This window comes from Pelodiscus sinensis, unplaced genomic scaffold, assembly GCF_049634645.1.
Source record: "Pelodiscus sinensis isolate JC-2024 unplaced genomic scaffold, ASM4963464v1 ctg39, whole genome shotgun sequence".
Taxonomy (NCBI): domain Eukaryota; kingdom Metazoa; phylum Chordata; order Testudines; family Trionychidae; genus Pelodiscus; species Pelodiscus sinensis.
Window position 1 is genome coordinate 610,985 of NW_027466048.1, and position 19,424 is coordinate 630,408.

The window sequence follows — 19,424 nt, forward strand, 5'->3', positions numbered from 1 at the left end:
TGGGCAGGAGGGTCCCACAGTTTGGTGAGGGCTGGAGCAGGGACTCGCGAACAGCCCTGCCTCGGGTGACCAGACGTCCTGTTTTTAAAGGGACTGGCCCGTATTTCAGCCCTCCTGGAGGTGCCTGACTTTTTCTTACAAGCAGGCAAATTGTCCCATGTTTCCTGTCTCTCTTCCCTGCTCCCACCAGCACCGGCTGGTCCTGCTGCTGGCCAGATCCCTGTTTGCTGCCCACGGCCCCCCAGGGATGGTGGGGTCCAGTGGCCGATGATGGCAGTGGGAGTGCAAAGCTCAGCCTGTCGCTCCCCCTGCTGTGTCCTCTCCCCGTGGGACCCCTCGAGCTACAAAGCTGAGAATCCAGCTCCGCTGTGTGTGTGTTAACTGGGGCCCAGTCAGCTGATTGCCGTTGAACTCCCCTGAATACGAGTAGTTTCTTCAGCTGTCCCATATTCAACACACGCTGCCAATGCCCCCCTGTGACAAAGTTTCATTCCCCTTGTTAGATTGCATGTGAGCCTTGAGGTGTTATAATAACCCCTGGCGTGTGCCTCAGTTTCCCTGGGCACTGCACCAATGACTGGATGGGGGATGGGAATTTTGGGTGTTCTACGCGCTGACAGAGTCACATCTGGCTGTGGATGGGGGTGTAGGGACCTCTCACTCTCCATACGCACCAGTGACACCCCCCACCCCGCGCAGTAGTGGGTCTGCGCCCCGACCGGCCCGTCACTGGTCACTGTGGCCTTGCTGGGGTTCCCCTGTGCAGGTTCCAGCCCCGTCTCGGGGGCAGCAGGAAGCCGCAGAGCTGCACCTCTCGGTGCAGGGGGACACCCTGCAGTTCTCGGAGCGGACGACAGTGCTGCTGCGGGTGCTGGAGCCGGGGACCTTTGTGCAGACGGACAAGGCCGTCTACAAGCCGGGACAGACAGGTGAGGGGCAGGGGCTGCTGGAGGGGTTTGGTGGGGCCCCAGGCCCTTGGGAGGGACCCTGGGCTGTGGGGAGGGGAGGGGGGCTCCGGGGATACGGGACTCTCACTTGTAGGCCCCTGTCTGCACCCGGCCCAGGGGGTGAGAGGCTCAAAGCCTGAGCCCGTTTGGGGGCTGCATGGAACCAAGGGGGGTCTCAGCCCATCCTTGGTGCTGGCTGCAGGGGCCCCGATCGGCCTCCTCTGGCAGCCTCCGCAGGGAGGCCGGGGTCTGGCCGGGCCCTGGAGGCTCAGCTCCCGGCAGCCGCCCAGGGCAGGGCCACGGCCCGTGGGCAGAGGCAGCGTGGGGAAGCTCGCGCCGCCCTGCCCGGGCTGTGCCCGTTGCGAGGGGTCACAGAGGCCGTCAGTGCCTGGGCGTCCGGCTGGCACCGTCCCCCGGGAATCACCCAGAGAACCAGGCCGGGGCTGACTCCCCTCTGCCTCTGCTCCTTTGCAGTGAAGTTTCGAATCGTCACTTTGGACAAAGACTTTGTTCCCAGCGCCAGGCCGGTGAGAGCGGGGGTGGGGTGAGAGCGGGGGTGGGGTGAGAGTGGGGGTGGGGCTGGCCTGTGGGGGCGGGGTGAGAGTGGGGGTGGGGTGGGTCAAGATGGATGCGGGAGGCGAGGAGGGCAGGGAAACATGATATAGCAGGCCGGTGAGAGCAGGGGCGGGGGTGAGAGTGCGGGTGGGGTGAGAGTGGTGGTGGGGAGGGGCTGGGGGGGGCGTGGAGGGCAGGGTAACGTTACTCCAGGCCGGTGAGAGCAGGGGTGGGGCGGGAGGGGGTTGGGGCAGCGGGGGGGCGGGGTGAGAGTGGGGTGGGGCAGCGTGGGGGGCGGGGTGAGTGGGGGTGGATGGGGGGTGAGAGTGGGGTGGGGCAGCGTGGGGGGCGGGGTGAGAGTGGGGGTGGGTGGGGGGTGGGAGTGGGGTGGGTTTAGCGTGGGGGGCGGGGTGAGAGTGGGGGTGGGTGGAGGGTGAGAGTGGGGGTGGGGCAGCGGGGGGGTGAGAGTGGGGGTGGGTGGGGGGTGAGACAGCGGGGGTGGGGTGGGGTGAGAGTGGGGGTGGGGCAGCGGGGGGGGGTGAGAGTGGGGGTGGGGCAGCGGGGGGGGTGAGAGTGGGGGTGGGTGGGGGGTGAGACAGCGGGGGTGGGGTGGGGTGAGAGTGGGGGTGGGTGGGGGGTGAGGCAGCGGGGGTGGGGTGGGGTGAGAGTGGGGGTGGGTGGGGGGTGAGCCCAGGGCCAGGGCAGGGGTCTCAGCTGTTCGTGTCTCTTTACTGCACAAGGGGGTCACTGCGGGTTCCACTGAGCCTGAGGGCGGGCGCTGGCTGTACCGAAGTCTGTGATTGGCTGTGGGTGCCGCCCCTCACCCCGGATGCGCGTCATTGGCGCCCTTCTGCCGGACAGTGCTGAGCGCTGTGGGGGGGCAGGATCAGGCCCAGTGTGTAAATTCGGATTTACAGCTCCCCCCCCAGCCCCACGCCCGGCCACTGGCTGCAACATCCCCCCGGCCCGGCCCGGCCCTGCCCTCGGCAGAGACACCAGCATCCCGGCCCCGCTCCCCCCACAGACCAGCCACCGCTGCCCTGGGTGCCCCATGGTGGGGTCAGGGGGAGGCCCCTGGGAGGTGTGAGAGCTCCAGCTCTATGGTCCCAGCGGGGGCGGGGCGGGGGCTGTCTCCGTAACCCCCGCTGCTGTCTGTCTGTGCCCCAGAGACACCCAAGCCCTGGGGAGTCCCAGGCAGAGCCCTGGCGGGGGGTGGCGGTTCCTGTCCCTCTCACCCCGTGGTCACCAACCCGTCGATCGTGATTGACGGATCGGTCAGGAGGGCTAGATCAGCTGATGGATAGGCCTTCGGGGCCCCTCCATCCCCCCAGCCCTCTGGAAGCCCCAGTGCCTACCTCCAGCGACAATGGAGGTAGCGCCGGCTTCCTGTGGGGTGGACGGAAGTCCAGCAGCTGCGCACCACTTCCGGGGTTTCAGGAAGTGTGCTGGCTGCTCCCCTCTCCCAAACAGCTGGCGCAGTACCACAGCTCTGGTCTGTGGCTTGCCAGGAACTTGCTCTGCCGGAGGAGAAGGGAGGAGGAGTCCCGGGAGGAGGTGCATGCCGGGGACTCCCTGCCCCCAGCAACTCCCTGGCACCCTGTCCTCTGCCTCATCACCCACTAGCACCCTTCCCAAGAACCATGTCCTCTGCTCCCACCAACACAGTTGGGGCCACTTTAGTGAAGCTTGGGGGGCGGGGTTGAAGGAGGGTTTTTTGTATGGGTGTCTGGCTGGTGAGTCTTGCCCACATGCTCAGGGTTCAGCTGATCGCCATATTTGGGGTCAGGAAGGAATTTTCCTCCAGGGTAGCTTGGCAGAGGCCCTGGAGGTTTTTCGCCTTCCTCTGTAGCATAGGGCGCAGATCACAGCTGGGGATTCTCTGCATCTTGAGGTCTTCAAAGTATTTGAAGGCTTCAATATCTGAGATCTAGGTGAGAGGATTATTCTGGGAGGGGTGGGTGAGATTCTGTGGCCTGCACTGTGCAGGGGGTCAGACTAGATGATCAAAATGGTCCCTTCTGACCTTAAAGTCCATGAGTCTATGAGTCTCTCACTTGTGTGGCCTTGTCAAGGTTTCAGGTCATCACCATGTTTTATTGGCCCCCTTAACCGAAGTTTTACTGTTTATCAGCTTTTTGGCGCTGTCTTGTACAATATACCAAAGGAACCGCTCCAGGGAGATTCTGCTAACACAGCCGTTACCTGGCAGCGGGGAGAGGAGGGTCCGGGCCCACTCTCACTCACGGACTCCAGCCCAGGGCCCCAAGGATGTAGACCTGCCTGGGTCTTGTCCGGATGACGGGGCTTTCCACCAAAATGCGCCAGCCTGCGGGCTCCTTGCCCTGCCCTGGGCTGCTTCCTCTCCCCTGTCGTGGTTTCCCTGATCGTCCGTCACTCACCCTGGATGTCTCCCAGGTCCCCGCTGGGGTTTTGGCCACACTCCCCTCTTCTCCCCCCCCCCATCTTTCTTCTTTTAAACCCTGGCGCCCTGGCATTCCTCCACGCCTGCGCCCTGCCTCCCATTCCCTCTGGAGCCAGCCGCCTCTCTCAGTCTTCCGCCACAGCACTTCTGCACCATCAAGGTGCTTCAAGGAAGGGGTGGGGTCTTGCGGGAAGGACGGGCGGTAGATCTTGGCTCGTTCTGACATTTAAAGGTGATCTTGGGTGTGAAAAGGTTGGAGACCCCTGCTCTAACCGGCATCTCCTGTCTGTTTGCTTTGCAGCTGCCCCTGGTGACCCTGCAGGTCAGTCTGTCCCCCCAGCCTTCTCCTCCCGTCTGGCTCAGCCGAGGGCAGTGGGGGGGGGGGGGGGGTTTCAGTCCTGGGGATCCCAGAGGGGTCTGGGCTCTGACCACAGGGTCCAGCAACCAGCCTAGACCCCCCTGCCTGTGGGGTGCACAGGGTCCCAGAGCAGAGGGTGTTTCTGAGCCAGGCCACATGGGGGTGGGGAGGGACATTTGTGCTGTTGGGTTACGTTCTCTCCACCCGAGTGTGCATCATCTGGGGCTGTCCAGGGGCTGGGGGGTGGGGCCCTGGCTGGGATCCCCACCAAGGCCTAGAGCTGAGATGGAGACGGTTCCTACGGCTGTTCCCTGGGCTTTGTCCAGGCTGGAGATGGGAAGCCCACGGGAGCCTGTTCCCGAGCCGGTGCCCTTGGGTCAGGGTTGCAGGGTGTTGGCGGGAGGTACCGTGGGGGGTGGGAACTTTCCCAGGGCTGCCCCGCGCTGCCTGCTCCAGGCTAAGGAGAATATCTGAGGCCCCAGCCGTCGATCCAGCCCCGCCAGCAGCCCCAGGCACTCGGGGGCTGCCGGGTGGAGCCGTGTGCGGGCAGCGGCTGAGCAGGGCGTGTCCGTGTGCCAGGATCCCCACGGGAACCGCATCGCCCAGTGGCAAGATGTGACTCCGCAGCAGGGCATCGTGGATCTGTCCCTCCCGCTGGCTGCCGAGCCGGCCCTGGGGCCGTACGCCATCGAGGTGCAGGGGACCAGGCATTGGTTCAGCGTGGAGGAGTACGGTGCGCAGCGGGGCCGGGGCAGCAACCGAGGGTGTGGGGGGGAGGATTCATGAGTCTCCTGGGGGTCCCTGGAAGCTCAGAGCCTTGGGACTGGCCCAGCCAGCACCATGAGACCCTGCACCTCTGCTCTGGGGCCTGGAGGAGGGGAATTCAGGCTCCCTGTTCCACTCTGCAGCTGGTTTCAACTTCATTTCATTTGTGGACCCCTGGGGAAGTCTCAGGCCTGTGGACACAGTTGCCTTTGATGCAAGTGTGAAGCGCAAACAGCAGAATGCAGAGCATGGGGCACATGGCTGTTGGGGTACTGACCCACCCCCGGGTTCAGCCTGCCAGGGGGCGTTCCTGAGCTTGGGACGGTCGGAGAAGCAGATCGACTCTTCTGGGCATGTTCCCTTCCCAGTTCATGGACCCCTTCCATATTGTCTTGCCCCAGTTGGCCATAAGCCCTGCCTGAGGCCTCAGATGCTGCTGCTGAGCCTGATCCCTGTGGGTCCCAGCCAGTCCCCACCTGCCTGCAGCCCCCACACCTCAGCGCTCAGACACCCGGCCAATGAGACCCCCACGTGGCCCCTGCTCCTGGGGACATTGGGGATGTAAAAGTGTAACTGTGTAAACGGGGAACCAAGGAGCCTGGGCCCATTAACGTTTACGGTCACACGGGGGTCCCCACGCTCACTGGCTCCTGGGGAGCCTCCCGCTGAAACTGTAGTTACTTAATTACACACTGTAACATCCCCACTAGAGACCTTGCCCCTGAGTCCCCAGCCCCCCCGCTCCCCAGACACCCTGCTCCAGGCCCCCCGGTGTCACTGACCCCAACTGTCCCCCAGTGGCGTAGAACGGACTTGTCAGCACAGTAACCGGGAACATGCAGTAAATGCCTTCTTGGGAAAGGGGAGCCCAGAACCTGGCCCTCCCCTCTGTGCCCAGAGTCCTCTCAGACCCCCAGCTGCCTGGTCCCAGCCCCTCCCCCAGGAATATCTCTGCCCTTTGTCCTGCTTCCTGGGCAAAAGGTGGCACCTGGTCACATCCCCTCCTGGGTCAGGTGACGAAGGCATCGGCCATTGTTTACATGCAGGCAGATGGGCAGCCTCTCTGTGGCAGTCACACCCAAAATTCCCATCACCATCTAGGCAAGGAGTAGTACCCAGGGAAACTGAGGCACACCCACGGGGTTACTATAGGACAGCAGAACTCACAGGCAAGAGAACAAGGTGAATAACATCCCCCCTTCCTCACATCTCGCCCCCTTCAAGGCAGAGCTGAGCGGGGTCACTTCATCCTGCTCTTCCTTCTCCCAGTCCTGCCGGTGCTGGGGGTGCTGGGAGCAGCCAGAGGGAGGGGCTGGGGGCAAACAGGGCCATTAGCAGTGGCTCTCAGGGTGCCATTTCTGACAGCTCCCCCCACCCCAGCATGGAGCTCACATCTTGTGAGGAACCCCCCGAGCTGGGGCTGTGGGTCCTTTCCACCCCCTCCCTCTCTGCCCTCCAGAGCCGCCCAAGTTCGAAGTGACCCTCCAGCTGCCCCCCGTGGTGACGGTGCTGGACGAGACGCTCCACCTGCGGGTGTGTGGCCGGTGAGTGCGAACCCAGCCCTGCCGGGCCAGTAAAGGGGGAGTGACTCCCCTGGAACTGACTCCCCTCCCCTGCACTGCTTGACCAGGACCTGACGTGTCCCTGCCCCCGCCTCCCGCCTCTGTCTCTGTGCTGGGGGGGTCACCCTGCCACCCAAACCCCCAGTCATCCCAGCAAGGGACCCTCTCCCACTTCCCCTTTCTCTTCCCTCTGCTGCACAGATACACTGAAGGGAAGCCCGTGCTGGGGAGGGTCCAGGCCACCCTGTGTCGGCTCAGAAATCAGCGGATCAATTATTTTTATGATACGTTCCCAGGCGTGTGTGTAGATCTCGCGGGCCAGGTGAGTGCGACTGGGAGGCAGAATGTGCCGCGCTGCTGGCTGCCGGGGTGGGGGGGGGGGGGAGGAACTGTTACTTGTGAGTCTCATGAATATTTCTCTGGGATCCTTCATCCTCCCTTTGCAGCCTGGGGCCTGATCCTGCTCTCATCTGCCCCGGGGGTAAAATGGGAGGGGCCCAGGGTTGACAATAGGGAGACCCTGGTGTAAGTGCAGGTGAATCAGGCCCCGGATCCCTTGGGGCTCCCCACTTTGGGTAGGGGGATGTCACAGAATCATAGAGCTGGAAGAGACCTCAAGAGGGCATCAAGGCCAGCCCCCTGCCCAAGGCAGGATCAGTCCCAGCTATGTGGCCAGTGACCCTGTCTATTTTTCCCTTCGTGGGTGGAATCACTGTTGCTTGTGCAGCACCATGTAGACTCATAGACTCATAGACTCATAGACTTTAAGGTCTGAAGGGACCATTATGATCATCTAGTCTGACCCCCTGCACATTGCAGGCCACAGAATCTCGCCCACCTCTCTTAGAATAATCCTCTCACCTATGTCTCAGATATTGAAGCCCTCAAATACTTTGAAGGCCCCAACATGCAGAGAGTCCTTCAGCTGTGATCTGTGCCCAATGCTACAGAGGAAGGCGAAAAACCTCCAGGGCCTCTGCCAATCTACCCTGGAGGAAAATTCCTCCCTGACCCCAAATATGGCGATCAGCTAAACCCTGAGCATGTGGGCAAGACTCACCAGCCAGACACCCAGAAAGTTCCCTATAGCAACTCCTATCATCCCTCCATTGACCTATTTCCAACTGATAATGAATGGTCAATTAGTTACCAAGATCATGTTATTTCATCCAACCATCCCCTTATCATAGAATCATAGAACTGGAAGAGACCCCAGAAGGTCGTCAAGTCCAGTCCCCCGCTCTAGGCAGGACCAATCCCATCTAAATCAACCCAGCCAGGGCTTTGTCAAGCCGAGACTTAAACACCTCTAGGGATGGAGACTCCACTACCTCCCTAGGTAACCCATTCCAATGCCCCACCAGCAGAGACACAAAGCCCCGAGTTCTTCTGTGGGTGATGTCCCCGTGGATGCTCCACTGTGGGTGTTGGGTCGTCCCGGAGCCACAGGTCAGAGCTTTTCTAGCAGTTGTTGGCGCCTCATGCCATTTGTGCACTGGCACTTTACACACAGCCCGACACTCCCTCTCCAGTCCCTCACTTACTGCCCTCGGTCTCGTCTTTCACCTCAGGCGCTCATCCTCCTCATGTAGGTCGTTAGCTTAGTTTGCAGTTTTCTTAGTTAATTGCTTATTTGTTCTTTATTCTTGTTCTGGTTACCTATTTTAAAAAAAAGAGTTTTTCTGTTGCTAAGGGAGCTGTGGGGCAACTCCCAACTGAACGCCAACTCGCTTGACTAATCTCAGCCCTTATCCGCCACTTTTCTTTCCCCCATTTAAAGAAAAAAGTCTGAGAAGAAGCCGAGGGGGCCAATCCAGAAAATTAACCACTGGGCCCACCATCAAGCTCAACGGGGATCAAAAAATACAACACATGTCAGGACTGCAACCCTGTTTTGGATGGCCACTCAGCATGTATTCATTGTCTTGGGGAAGCTCATGTCCCTCAAAAATGTGAACACTGCTGCAGCCTCAGGACTAGGGTCCGGAATGACAGGGAGCTTTGGCTTTGCGTGATCCTCTTTGAAAAGGCTATGCAGCCCACTTGCAAATCACAGCCATCTAGACCTCCTGTGCAGGCTGTTGAAAAGAGGGCTGTCTCCTCCTTGCCGAGAAATCACTCAAAGAGAGCCTCTCCTGCAAGATCTCTCCCCCCCCACCCAGAGTGAGTGTCAAGGCTTCTTCCCCTCTCTGGCATGATAAGTGCAGAAGTGGGGGGCTGCAAGTACCCCAAAACCTTATCTTTCCAGGCTTTGGTATAAAGCTTCCCCCCTAGATTTTGGGGATAAAAAAATCCACTGCCACCATCAAATAATGATAAGGAAACCAGGGAGAGACCACTTGGAAATCTCAGCCCCAAAAGTAAAACCAGGACACAAAAATTAACCAGTACCAGGTTAATAAAAAGAAAAGAGAAAGAACTGTAATTATCACCACAATATTCCTGTTGCAAGCATAATGACTAGATGGAAACGTCACAAATTAATATACTCATGGAGGGTATGACGGGGCGGCAGGGGCCGCGGACGCTAGCCCTGCGCCCCGCACTCAAGCACCAGGCTTTGATGGTGGGCCTGCCTTATAGGGTTTTTACCAAGGACAAAGTAACCTTGAAGCCACATCCAACTTTTTTATCCAAAGTCTACACCTTGTTCCACATCAATGAGCCCATAGTTTCACCTGTATTCTTCCCCAAACCTCATGCATCCCCCAGGGAAGCTATGCTCCATACCCTGCATGTTGAAGGGCATTGGCCTTTCACATAGACAGGACTCAGGCCTTCTGTAAGTCTCCACGTCTTTTTGTATCTTCCTCGTCGCTCCTGCAAACAGGGACTGATGCCGCAGGCACGTAACAGGCTGCTCCGAAGGACAGAAAACCATGAAGCCCCATAAAGTGCAGCCCGTATTTCAGCAGGCAGTTCCCTTCGCGCTGAATTGAAGCTGGTGGCTGGCCCTGCAGAGCTGAGTCTAACCCTTGAGTCCTCATGCAAATGAAATGGAAACTCTCTGGTGTGGTGCAGGCATTCTCCTTTGGTTACAGGCAGTGATGTGTGCAGGGGTGAATTATTACAGGCCCTGTCCTATCGCAACCCACCTCTCAGTGCCGGGGTTGGGAGCAATAGGGCAGTACCTGTGCGAAATGTAACTGTGGGATGGCTGTGGCGGACTCAGGGCAGGGGGTGGGGATGTGGGGCATGCAAAAGTCAGGGCAGCAGGATGGGAGGCTCAGGGAAGAGGAGGCTGCTTCAGGGAAGGAGGTGGAGTGCAGGAGTTAGGAGAGGGGGTGGAGGGGTCTTAGGGCAGGGCATTGGAGGAGAGGCTGGGGATGGAAGGGCACAGAGCTGGACCCTGGTGCTCTGTGGCCATACAGCGCAGGCCCACACTATCCAGAGCCCCACCCCCAGCCAGTCTCTTATCAGTGTTCCAGGCTGGGATGCATTGGCTTACTGCTATCTGTGTATGTGGGGAGAACAGCAGGTGTGAGTGAGGGTGTAGGGGGGTGAAAGGCAGGTGGGGAAAGGTAGGCGTGGGTGTGGGGGTGAAAGGCAGGCAGAGGCATGGGGGGTGAAAGGCAGGCGGGGGCAGGTGTGTGTGGGAAAAGGCAGGAGTGTGCAGAGGGGAGATAAGTAAGCATTTGTGTCTGTCAACATTTGCTCAGTTATGTTAATTTTGAGGACTGTACTTGCTTTGGTGAGTCTCTTTTCTGTTTAGCTTTCATAAAATCCTAGAATCCTAGGGCTGGAAGAGCCTTAAGCAGTCAAGTCCCCTCCCAGAGCAGACCAATCCCAACTAAAATATCAACTTTGTCAAGCCGGAACTTAAAAACCTCTAGGGATGGAGATTCCACCACCTCTCTAGGGAACCCAGCCCAGTGCTTCCCCACTCTCCTAGGGAAATAATTTTTCCTAATATCCAACCCAGATCTTTTCCACTGTGACTTGAGCCCATTGCTCCTTGTTCTGCCATCCATCACTACTGAGAACAACCTCTCTCCACGCTCTTAGGAACCCCCTTTCAGGGAGTTGAAGGCTGCTATCGAGCTCCCCGTCATTCTTCTTCAGACTAAACAAGTCCATATCCCTTAGCTTCTCCTTGTAAGTCATATTCTCCAGCCCCGTAATCAATTTTGTTTCCCTCTGCTGGTGTTTCTCCAATGCATCAAGATCCTGTCTGCAATGGGGGACCCAGAATTGGATGCAAAACTCCAGTTGTGGCCTTACAAGGGTGGAATAAAGGGGAATAATCGCTTCTTTAGATCTGCTGGCAATGCTCCCCCTAATGCACCCTAATATGCCATTGGCCTCTTCAACTACAAGGGCACATTCTTGACTCATCCCCAGATCTTTTCCTGCCAAACTGCTTCTTAGCCAAAAGCTTCAGAGGGGTAGCTGAGTTAGTCTGTAACTGGAAAAGGCAGGCAGGCTTCCCTTCTTGGCCAGGCAAGGTTAGTTTTTTGGGATCCTAACTGCTGCATGTCATGGTCGTGCAGAGGAGTCCTGGCAGCTCTGGTCAGGCGGTTCTTCCAGGTCTTCACTCCTTCTGCTTGCTGTTCCTTTCTTCTTTCCCTTCCTCTTTCCCTTTTTTTCTCCTGGTCTCCTTGGACCCCAGTTTATATAGTGAAGCTTGAGTCCTGCTTAGCTATACCTCAACCAATTATTTTAGTATAATTTTAATAACCAATCATAAGCTATTGTAACAGAATTACCTAACCAGTCATGCACCACCACCTTAGTTGATTTACACCTAGCAAAATTAATTATACAGCAGACAGAACCAGTTACAAACCAGACAGAGATCAGACAGACAAACAATAGGAAATTGAGGGCAATAATCATAGAATGAGGATTCCACACTCTCAACTATGGATAAACAGTTTCTTGCCAGATGAAGTGCCGGTAAGCTAAGATTTCTCTACCCATCTTGAGATCTCTTTCTTTATCTGGCGACAATGGGAGCCGTTAGGACAGGATCTCCTTAGCAGCCGGGTACGACACTATTTTAATGCAATTTGGATGCAGTGTGAGTATGTGACTTCATAATGGAAGGCCATTAGCTGTAAAACTTGGTTACAGGCCTTCTAATATGGCTACAGAGAAAACATATTGTTACAGTCCCAAGTGCAGGACTCTGTGCTTGTCCTTGTTGAACCTCATTAGATTTCTTTTGGCCCAATCCTCCAACTTGTCTAGGTCACTGTGGACCCCATCCCTACCCTCCAACCTATCTACCTCTCCCTCTAGCTTAGTGTCAGCTGCAGACTTGCCGAGGGTGCAATCCATCCCCTCATCCAGGTCATTAATAAAGATGTTGAACAAAACTGGCCCTAGAACTGACCCTTGGGGCACTCCGCTTGATACTGATCACCAACCAGACATCAAGCCTTTAATCACTACCAGCTGGGCCCGACAATCTAGCCAGCTTTCTATCTACCTGACAGTCCATTTATCCAATTCAGACATCCTTAACTTGCTGGCAATAATAGTGTGGGAGATCGTATCAAAAGCTTTGCTAAAGTCAAGGCAAATCACGTCCTCCTCTTTCCCCATGTCCTCAGAGCCAGTGACCTCGTCACAGAAGGTAATCAGGCTGGTCAGGCACGACTTGCCCTTGGTGAATCCATGTTGACTATTCCTGATCACTTTCCCCTCTTCCAAGTGCTTCAAAATGGATTCTTTGTGTGTCCCCTCCATGATTTTTCTAGGGACTGAAGTGAGGCTGATTGGTCTGTAGTTCCCTGGATGGTATGTAGTTCTTCCCTTTCATAACAATGGGCACTACGTTTGCCCTTTTCCAATCATCTGGAACCTCCCCTGTTGGCCATGAGTTTTCAAAGATAACAGCCAATGGCTTTGCAGTCACATCAGTCAACTCCCTCAGCAGCATCGAATACATTAGAGCCCAGTCCCATGGATTTGTGTATGTCCAACTTTTCTAAATAGTTCCTAACCTGTTCTTTCTCCACTGAGGGCTGCCCACCTCCTTCCCATACTGTGTTGCTTAGTGCAGTAATCTGGGAGCTGACCTCGTTTGACAAGACTGAGGTAAAAAGGTACTTCACCTTTTCCCACATCATCTGTCACTGGGTTACCTCCCTCATCCATTAAGGGTCCCACGTCCTCCCTGATCACCTTCTTATTGCTAACATGCCTGTAGAAACCTTTCTTATTACCCTTCACATCCCTTGCTAGCTGCAATTCCAATTGCGAGTTGGCCTTCTTGATGACACCCCTGTATGCTCAAGCAATATATTTGTACTCCTCCCTAGTCGTCTATCCAAGTTTCCACTTCTTGTGAGCTTTCTTTTTGGGTATGTCTACACAGCAAAGTTATTTCAAAATAACTTTCCTAGTGTCTACACAGCCAAACCGCTATTTCGAAATTAAATTGAAATAGCGGAGCACTTATTTTGAATATGGTAAACCTCATTCCACGAGGAATAATGCCAAATTCAAAATAGCTATTTTGAAATAAGTGCTGTGTAGACACTTATATCGAAATAGGGGGCCTCCAGCCTTCCCAGGGTGCCCTGGTGGCCACTCCAGCCTCAACCAAGAGCACTTCTCTCCCTCCCCCCTCCCTGGCGCCCTTAAAGGGGTTGACTCTGGCCACAGTGCCTGTGCCAGCTCCAAGCCTGCCAGCCCAGAACCAGCAGTCACTGCCCCTGACCCAGTGGCCCCAAAACATGACCCAGCAAGCCACTGGCAGCCAGCCCTCCACTGATCCCCAGGAACAGTCTGCCAGCTCCCAGGAGCCTGCTAGGGCCAGGAGAAGGTGGGTGATTTCCTGATCCAGGGTGGAGATCATGGACCACATTCACGTTTGAGGGGGATGCTCCCACACCACCTGTGCAACCGCACATTCACATCCACGATTCGACGATCCCTCCCTGGACCTTTTCCTTCAACAGGGAGGATGGATGAGAACACAACTTGCGCCTCAAACTCCTTGATCCTTCTTCCCGGTGCTATGTCATTTGCAGTGACCCACTCAAGATCATTCCTGGCCGTATCGTTAGTTCCCACATGGAGAAGTAGGAAGGGGCAGAGATCTGAAGGTTTGATCAGTTTGGGAAGTCTCTTGATCACATCCTGAATTCTAGCTCTTGGTCAGCAGTACACTTCTCGAGATTCCAGGTCTGAATGGCAGATGAATGACTCCGTCCCTGACTACTCCCACCCTTCTTCTTCTCTTGAGAGTGGTGGTCACGGAGCCCCCATCCCTTCATCTTCCTTGATGGAATGCAGGGTTGATACTTGGGCCTCTAGTCCTTTAATTTTCTCTTCCAATATGGAGACCAATATGCACTTTGTACAGATGAAATCACTTCTGTCTTCAGAGAGGAAGACAAGAGTGGAACATCCTGTGCAGGTCACACCAGTTGATCTTTCACTCTGCATCCTGTCTTCTTCTGAGAGACTCCTCCGAGGTTGTTTTTATTGCCCCTGGAAGCCTGAAGAGGAGAAGTTAGAGAGAAAAAAGAAGAGATCAAAAAAAAAAAAAAAAAAAAAAAACACCAACCACTGTGGGGCTGCCCCCACTGTGAACTCCCAGGCAAACCCCCCTGTTTGCTGCTCACTAAGGGTACGGCTACATTTGCTCCGTAGTTCAGACTAGGGCTGAAAATGCAGATGAGCGAAGTAGCTAATGAAGCCGGGATTTAAATATCCCGCGCTCCATTAGCATGTTCTCGCCGGTGAGCTAGTTTGAATCACAGCTGATGCGAACCAGGAAGTGCGTGCCAGGACGCATTAATGTGAACCAAAGCCCTTGGTTTGAAATAACGTTACTCCTCAATGAGTCTATAAAGTGCTACCAGACCATTTGCTTGCTGTTTTTTTTTCTGTAACAGACTAACTCGGCTATCCCTTGAAGCTCCATTTAGAAGGATTTCTTGATCAATTAGAAAAGTGGACAAACAAACTCTAAAATGCAGAGTAGATTAGATACAAGGCTGCTGATAGCTAATTGCTAAATTATTTGCCAGAAAACTGACATTTTCAGGTACCTAAGTAGCCCCATCATGGTTCAAGTTGGCCCTCCTAACAAAATTGGAAATGGTGCACTGCCACTAGCACCACTCCCCTTCCCAGGGTGCAGAGCGGAGCCCCACCTACCAAGGGCTCTGCGACTCATTGGCCCAGCACTAAGGCCCCAGGAGACCAGCTCCTGCCAGGGAGTATTTCCAGTTTCAGCTGAGACCCCCTGGGCATGAGTCGGCATCTTCTCTGTGAGTCTCCCTTCCCAGTGCTATCCCAGCCCAGACAGATTAGGAACCTGCTGGCTGACTCTGCGGGGCCTGGGGCCGGGCTGCTGCTAACGGGCTGCGCTTTTCTCCCTGCAGACTGAGAGCGACGGCTGCCTTTCCTGGGAGGTGGGGACGGCTTCCTTCAACCTGACCCGCTCTGGCTACCAGATGAACCTGGAGGCCATGGCCTCTCTTGAGGAGGAGTGGACAGGTGGGCCTGAACCCAAGCAGACCTGTGCACAGGCACCCGGAGCAGGGAGCCCAGAGGCAGAGGGGTCTCCCTGCAGTGACAGGGCCAGTGCTAGGCCAGCCCTTTAGAGATGGGCCCGGGGCAGCGTTTGTGGTGGGGGCTGGGTTCCGGTTCGGCCCCTCACAGGGCTGCAGCCCTCATGTGAGCTCAGATCTGGGCCCAGCCCTGCACTCCCCACAGCTTGGGGGGCTCAGAGCCGGGTTCTGGGGGCCCATCTTTAACACTGGCTGACACGATGAGCTTCTCCCCAGCCCTGCCCCCAGCCGGGGTCTGGACAGTTTCCCTGCCAAGGCACAGCAGGGCACAGCCCCTTCCCCGGACGTGTCCTGCCCCAGCTATTGCCAGTGACGGGCCCCTGAGCTGGGCCCGTGCTTGGGTCTGGCAGCACAGGAGGTGGGATGAAGGGCTCCTGTGCCCTGTAACCAGACACACACAGGGAGGGGACTCTCTCCGGGGGAGAGGGGGGAGCATCTCCTGGGACGACGCTCTTTGGCCTCTGGATGGACCAGTTGCTCCAGCTGCTCAGGGGCAGACATGGGCCTGGCTTCCTGGAAAATCCATCCCTGCCTCATTTAACCCCCCCCCCCCCCCCCCAATTCTCCCCCAATGGCCCCTGCAGCCCTCGGCTAGCGGGGTAGAAATGGCTGCACAGATCGGTATGGAGAGAAATCCGGGATTCAGCCTGAATTGGGCCCGTCTCCCATCGGCCTCCCTCTCCTGCTAGGGGTGGTGATCAATGCGACCAGGAGCTGCCTCATCAACATCGTGTCTGAAATCGCCACGGTGACCTTTGAGGAAGCTGACGCTGCCTACAGGGCTGGGATCCCCTACACTGGCAAGGTAATGGGATCCCTGGCAACCCACGTGCTCACCCCAGCGCCCTGCTGTTCCAGTCCTGCCCCACCCACCCCAGCTCCCCCCAATCCCGACCTCCAGCAGCCCCTGCTGTACTGTTCCTGCCACACACCCGCCCTAGCTCCCCACAGCCCCATCTCCATTACTCCCTGCTGTTCCAGTCCTGCCCCACCCCAGCTCTCCCTGGTCCTGACCCCACTGCCTGGTACTGTCTCCAGAGTTTCATGTCTCTCCCTTTATCTCCTGGCTCAGATGCTCCTGAAGGCAGCAGACGGCTCCGCACTGAAGAATGAGACTCTGCGGCTGTTTGTTAGCTCTGGAGACATTAGTGAGAACCAGACCTTCCTGACGGATGAGTCTGGCAGAGCCTCCTTCGCGCTGGACACCTCCAGCTGGACCGAGACAGTCGCCCTGCGGGTAAACAATGGGCCTCTGAGCCTAGTGGGGGCCCTGCCCTGCAGGCTCTGTTGTTGTTCTGTGGCTCATAGTATTTACTACAGGCATGCCTAAGGAGATCCAATTTTGGGCCCTGAGGTGCTAGGTGCTGCACACGCCAAGAGCAGCAAACCACCCTGCCCAGAGAGCCTGCAGGCTGAAGAGCCAAGACAGAGGTGTGTGGGGAAGGGGCAGGACCCAGCAGCAAAGCCATCAGAGGGGTGGTGCAAACGGCATCCTAGTGCTGCCACTTCTCTTCTCAGGACCATGTGGGGTGCGGTTTAGTTAGGAAGGTCGCCCCCTTCGGGCTGCTCTGGGCACCCGCACCCACCAAAGATCCCCAGCTCGGGGCCCTACATCTCAGGGCTGCCCCATTAATACTACTGGGTTCTGTAGGCTCCTATTACAGACGCAGGGTGAGGGGCCATGGGGCTGAGCTCAACGAGCAGCATCAGAGCCAGCCCTGCCCGATGCCTGTTCTGTGCTGGCACTCAGCACCAGGCGCGCCCCCTCCCTCTCTGTCCCCAGGGGCACTTCAAGGAGGCAGGTCCCAGCATGGAGCGTGATGGAGTCTCTCCCTGTTACCCGGATGCCCATCACAGTGTGGAGCCCTTCTACTCCCGGATCCGGAGTTTCGTGAAGATCCGCAGGCTGGGAGAGGAGCTGCCCTGCGGCCAGACTCAGCGGCTCCACGTGGACTATGTCCTGGCGAGGGAGGCCCTAGGGCGAGGGTCCAAGAGCCTGGATTTCATCTTCCTGGTGAGGCTAAAGTGTGTGTGTCTGTCTGTGTGTGTGCGTTCTGGGAGAGCCACGCCGGGAAAAGTTACAGGGCTGCGCCCCTCCCCCCCCGTAAGGGTCCCCCCATTGTTCAGCTGTTCAATCCGGCCCTGGCTCTCTGCGGGGGCAAAGGTGTTTGCAGCTCTCAACCCCAGCCCGGCAAAGGCTGAGCCGGGAGGGGCTGTCAGAGCGGGGGCGGGGGCATTCTCCGAGGCATGTCCTGCATGGCCTGCCCGGCACTGTGCCACGTGACGCCTGCCTGTGAGCCTGATCTGGGCGGGGGAGCACTCAGCCCCCTGTAGCTTTCGGAGGCCAAGCCTCCCGGCGGGGGAAACACTCACCGTCTGGTTCCCGCACAGCCGCACTCACCCACAGGTGAGTAAAAAAGTTTTGTATACCCCGCACCTGAGTATACCCCGTGGGGGGGGGGAGGAGGTTTGTAAAAATGAATATAACCCCTGGGTTACATTCCCTAAAATATGGTAATAAATGTCACGGTCTTTGTTGAGATGTGTTTTTGTATTTAATTCCTAAACTGTCATTTCCCATTAAAAGTGCTGTCATGTGGGTGGAAATGGGGGAACTATTGCATTTAGTGATATCAGCAGAACTGACTGGAAAGAGGCCTGCGTGTTGTGTAGTTTTGCCTTAATCTTTGTATTCATGCCTGTCAGTGTGAAAAACTATTTGCATATAGTTGCATATATATTTGCATTTATCTAAAAAATCTGTTACTTTCTCAAAAAAGGAGATCAGGTTGGTTTGCCACCATCTACCTTTTGTAAAACCATGTTGTAATTTGTCCCAATCACCATTAGCTTCAATGTCTCTAACTACTTTCTCCTTCAAAATTTTTTCCAGGATCTTGCATACTACAGATGTCAAACTAACAGGCCTATAGTTACCCGGGTCACTTTTTTTCCCTTTCTTAAAAATAGGAACTATATTAGCAATACTCCAGTCAAATGGTACAACCTCTGAGATTAGCGATGTATTAAAATTTTTTGCTAATGGACTTGCAATTTCATGTGCCAGTTCCTTTAATATTTTGGATGAAGATTATTTGGGCTGCCCGATTTACTCCCATTAAGCTGTTCAAGTTTGGCTTTTACCTCAGATATGGTAATATCTACCTCCATATCCTTAGTCCCATTTGTTATGTTACCATTATCCCTAAGCTCTTCATTAGCATCATTCAAGACTGAAGCAAAGTATTTGTTTAGTTCTTCTTTGGGTAGTCCCCGTGGATGCTCCACATCTGGTGTCGTGCTCGCCCTGGCGCCGCGAATCGGAGGCTTCCCAAAGCTGTGTTTGGTTGGACTGCGCATGCGCGAGCACTCGAGGCCGTTCGCTCCTTTCCTTTCCGAGCGCGGTCCAGCCCCCACATCAGTTCTTCTCAGCTGCCTCTGGCCACGGACGGAGCTCTCTCCTCTCCTCTCCTCAGAGTACCTCAGCAGCCTGTTAATAGTTAATTTCCTCTTCCGTCTTATCTGCCTTCCTTTCCTTACCTCCGTTAAAGTAAAAACAAAAACAAAAAAACAAAAAAAAACAAAAGAGAAGAAGTAGAAATAGAGACGTTTCAGTAGTTCCTCCCTGTCCCTGCCATTCCTGTTGTTCGGTTGGCGCTTAGCCTCTCTCTCTCTCTCTCTCTCTCTCTCTCTCTCTCTCTCTCTCTCTCTCTCTCAAAAAAACAAAAACAAAAAACCACAGAGAATAAGACAACAGGATAAACGAAGTAAGGCAATTCAGAAAATAAATATATCTATAAACTGAAGGTAGCACATATATCACGAACTGAGTGGTGTGCGAGCAAGAGCACTCAAGCGGCAAAATGCTGGGTTCTCCAGGATTTAAAAAGTGCTCCCTCTGCCAAGAGGCTATGCCGGTTTCCGACGGCCATGCCTCCTGTATCAGGTGCCTTGGAGAGGCACACTTGCCACAGCAGTGCACTCACTGTGCCAGCCTGACCTCGAGAGCCCGCAAGGACTGCGAGAGACGCCTGAAAATTATCCTGTTTGATAAGGCACTCGCGCCTCAGGGTGCTGGCACCACTAACCCCACTGCTAATGCAGGGAGGAGATGGGCTCCCTCCCCTGAGACTACCCCTCCTGCGAGGGAAAAACCTTCACCAGCCAGGTCCCTGCCTGTTGCTCTGCAGAAGCGGATAAGCGCAGGAGACAAGCCGGGCACCTTCGGCTCCTCTACTGGCTCTGCACCGGTCTCGGGCTCAAAGAAGCCGGCCGGCACCGCAC

General features: G+C 56.0%; 1 protein-coding gene across 3 annotated transcripts in view; it reads left to right on the forward strand.

The window, feature by feature from the left end:
• The window catches only part of LOC102447783 (alpha-2-macroglobulin-like protein 1), a 127,084-nt gene that overhangs the window by 59,852 nt on the left and 47,808 nt on the right, over positions 1-19,424 (forward strand). For 2 of the 3 annotated variants that reach the window (XM_075918688.1, XM_075918687.1), the window contains exons 7-12: positions 6,507-6,591; positions 6,811-6,931; positions 14,952-15,066; positions 15,830-15,945; positions 16,213-16,377; positions 16,924-17,154. In XM_075918688.1, coding sequence (XP_075774803.1) covers positions 6,507-6,591; positions 6,811-6,931; positions 14,952-15,066; positions 15,830-15,945; positions 16,213-16,377; positions 16,924-17,154 — 833 coding nt within the window. Of the gene's footprint in view, positions 1-766; positions 930-1,421; positions 1,475-4,225; positions 4,247-4,861; positions 5,016-6,506; positions 6,592-6,810; positions 6,932-14,951; positions 15,067-15,829; positions 15,946-16,212; positions 16,378-16,923; positions 17,155-19,424 lie in introns of all 3 variants that reach the window. The other variant, XM_075918689.1, reaches the window with a different exon arrangement.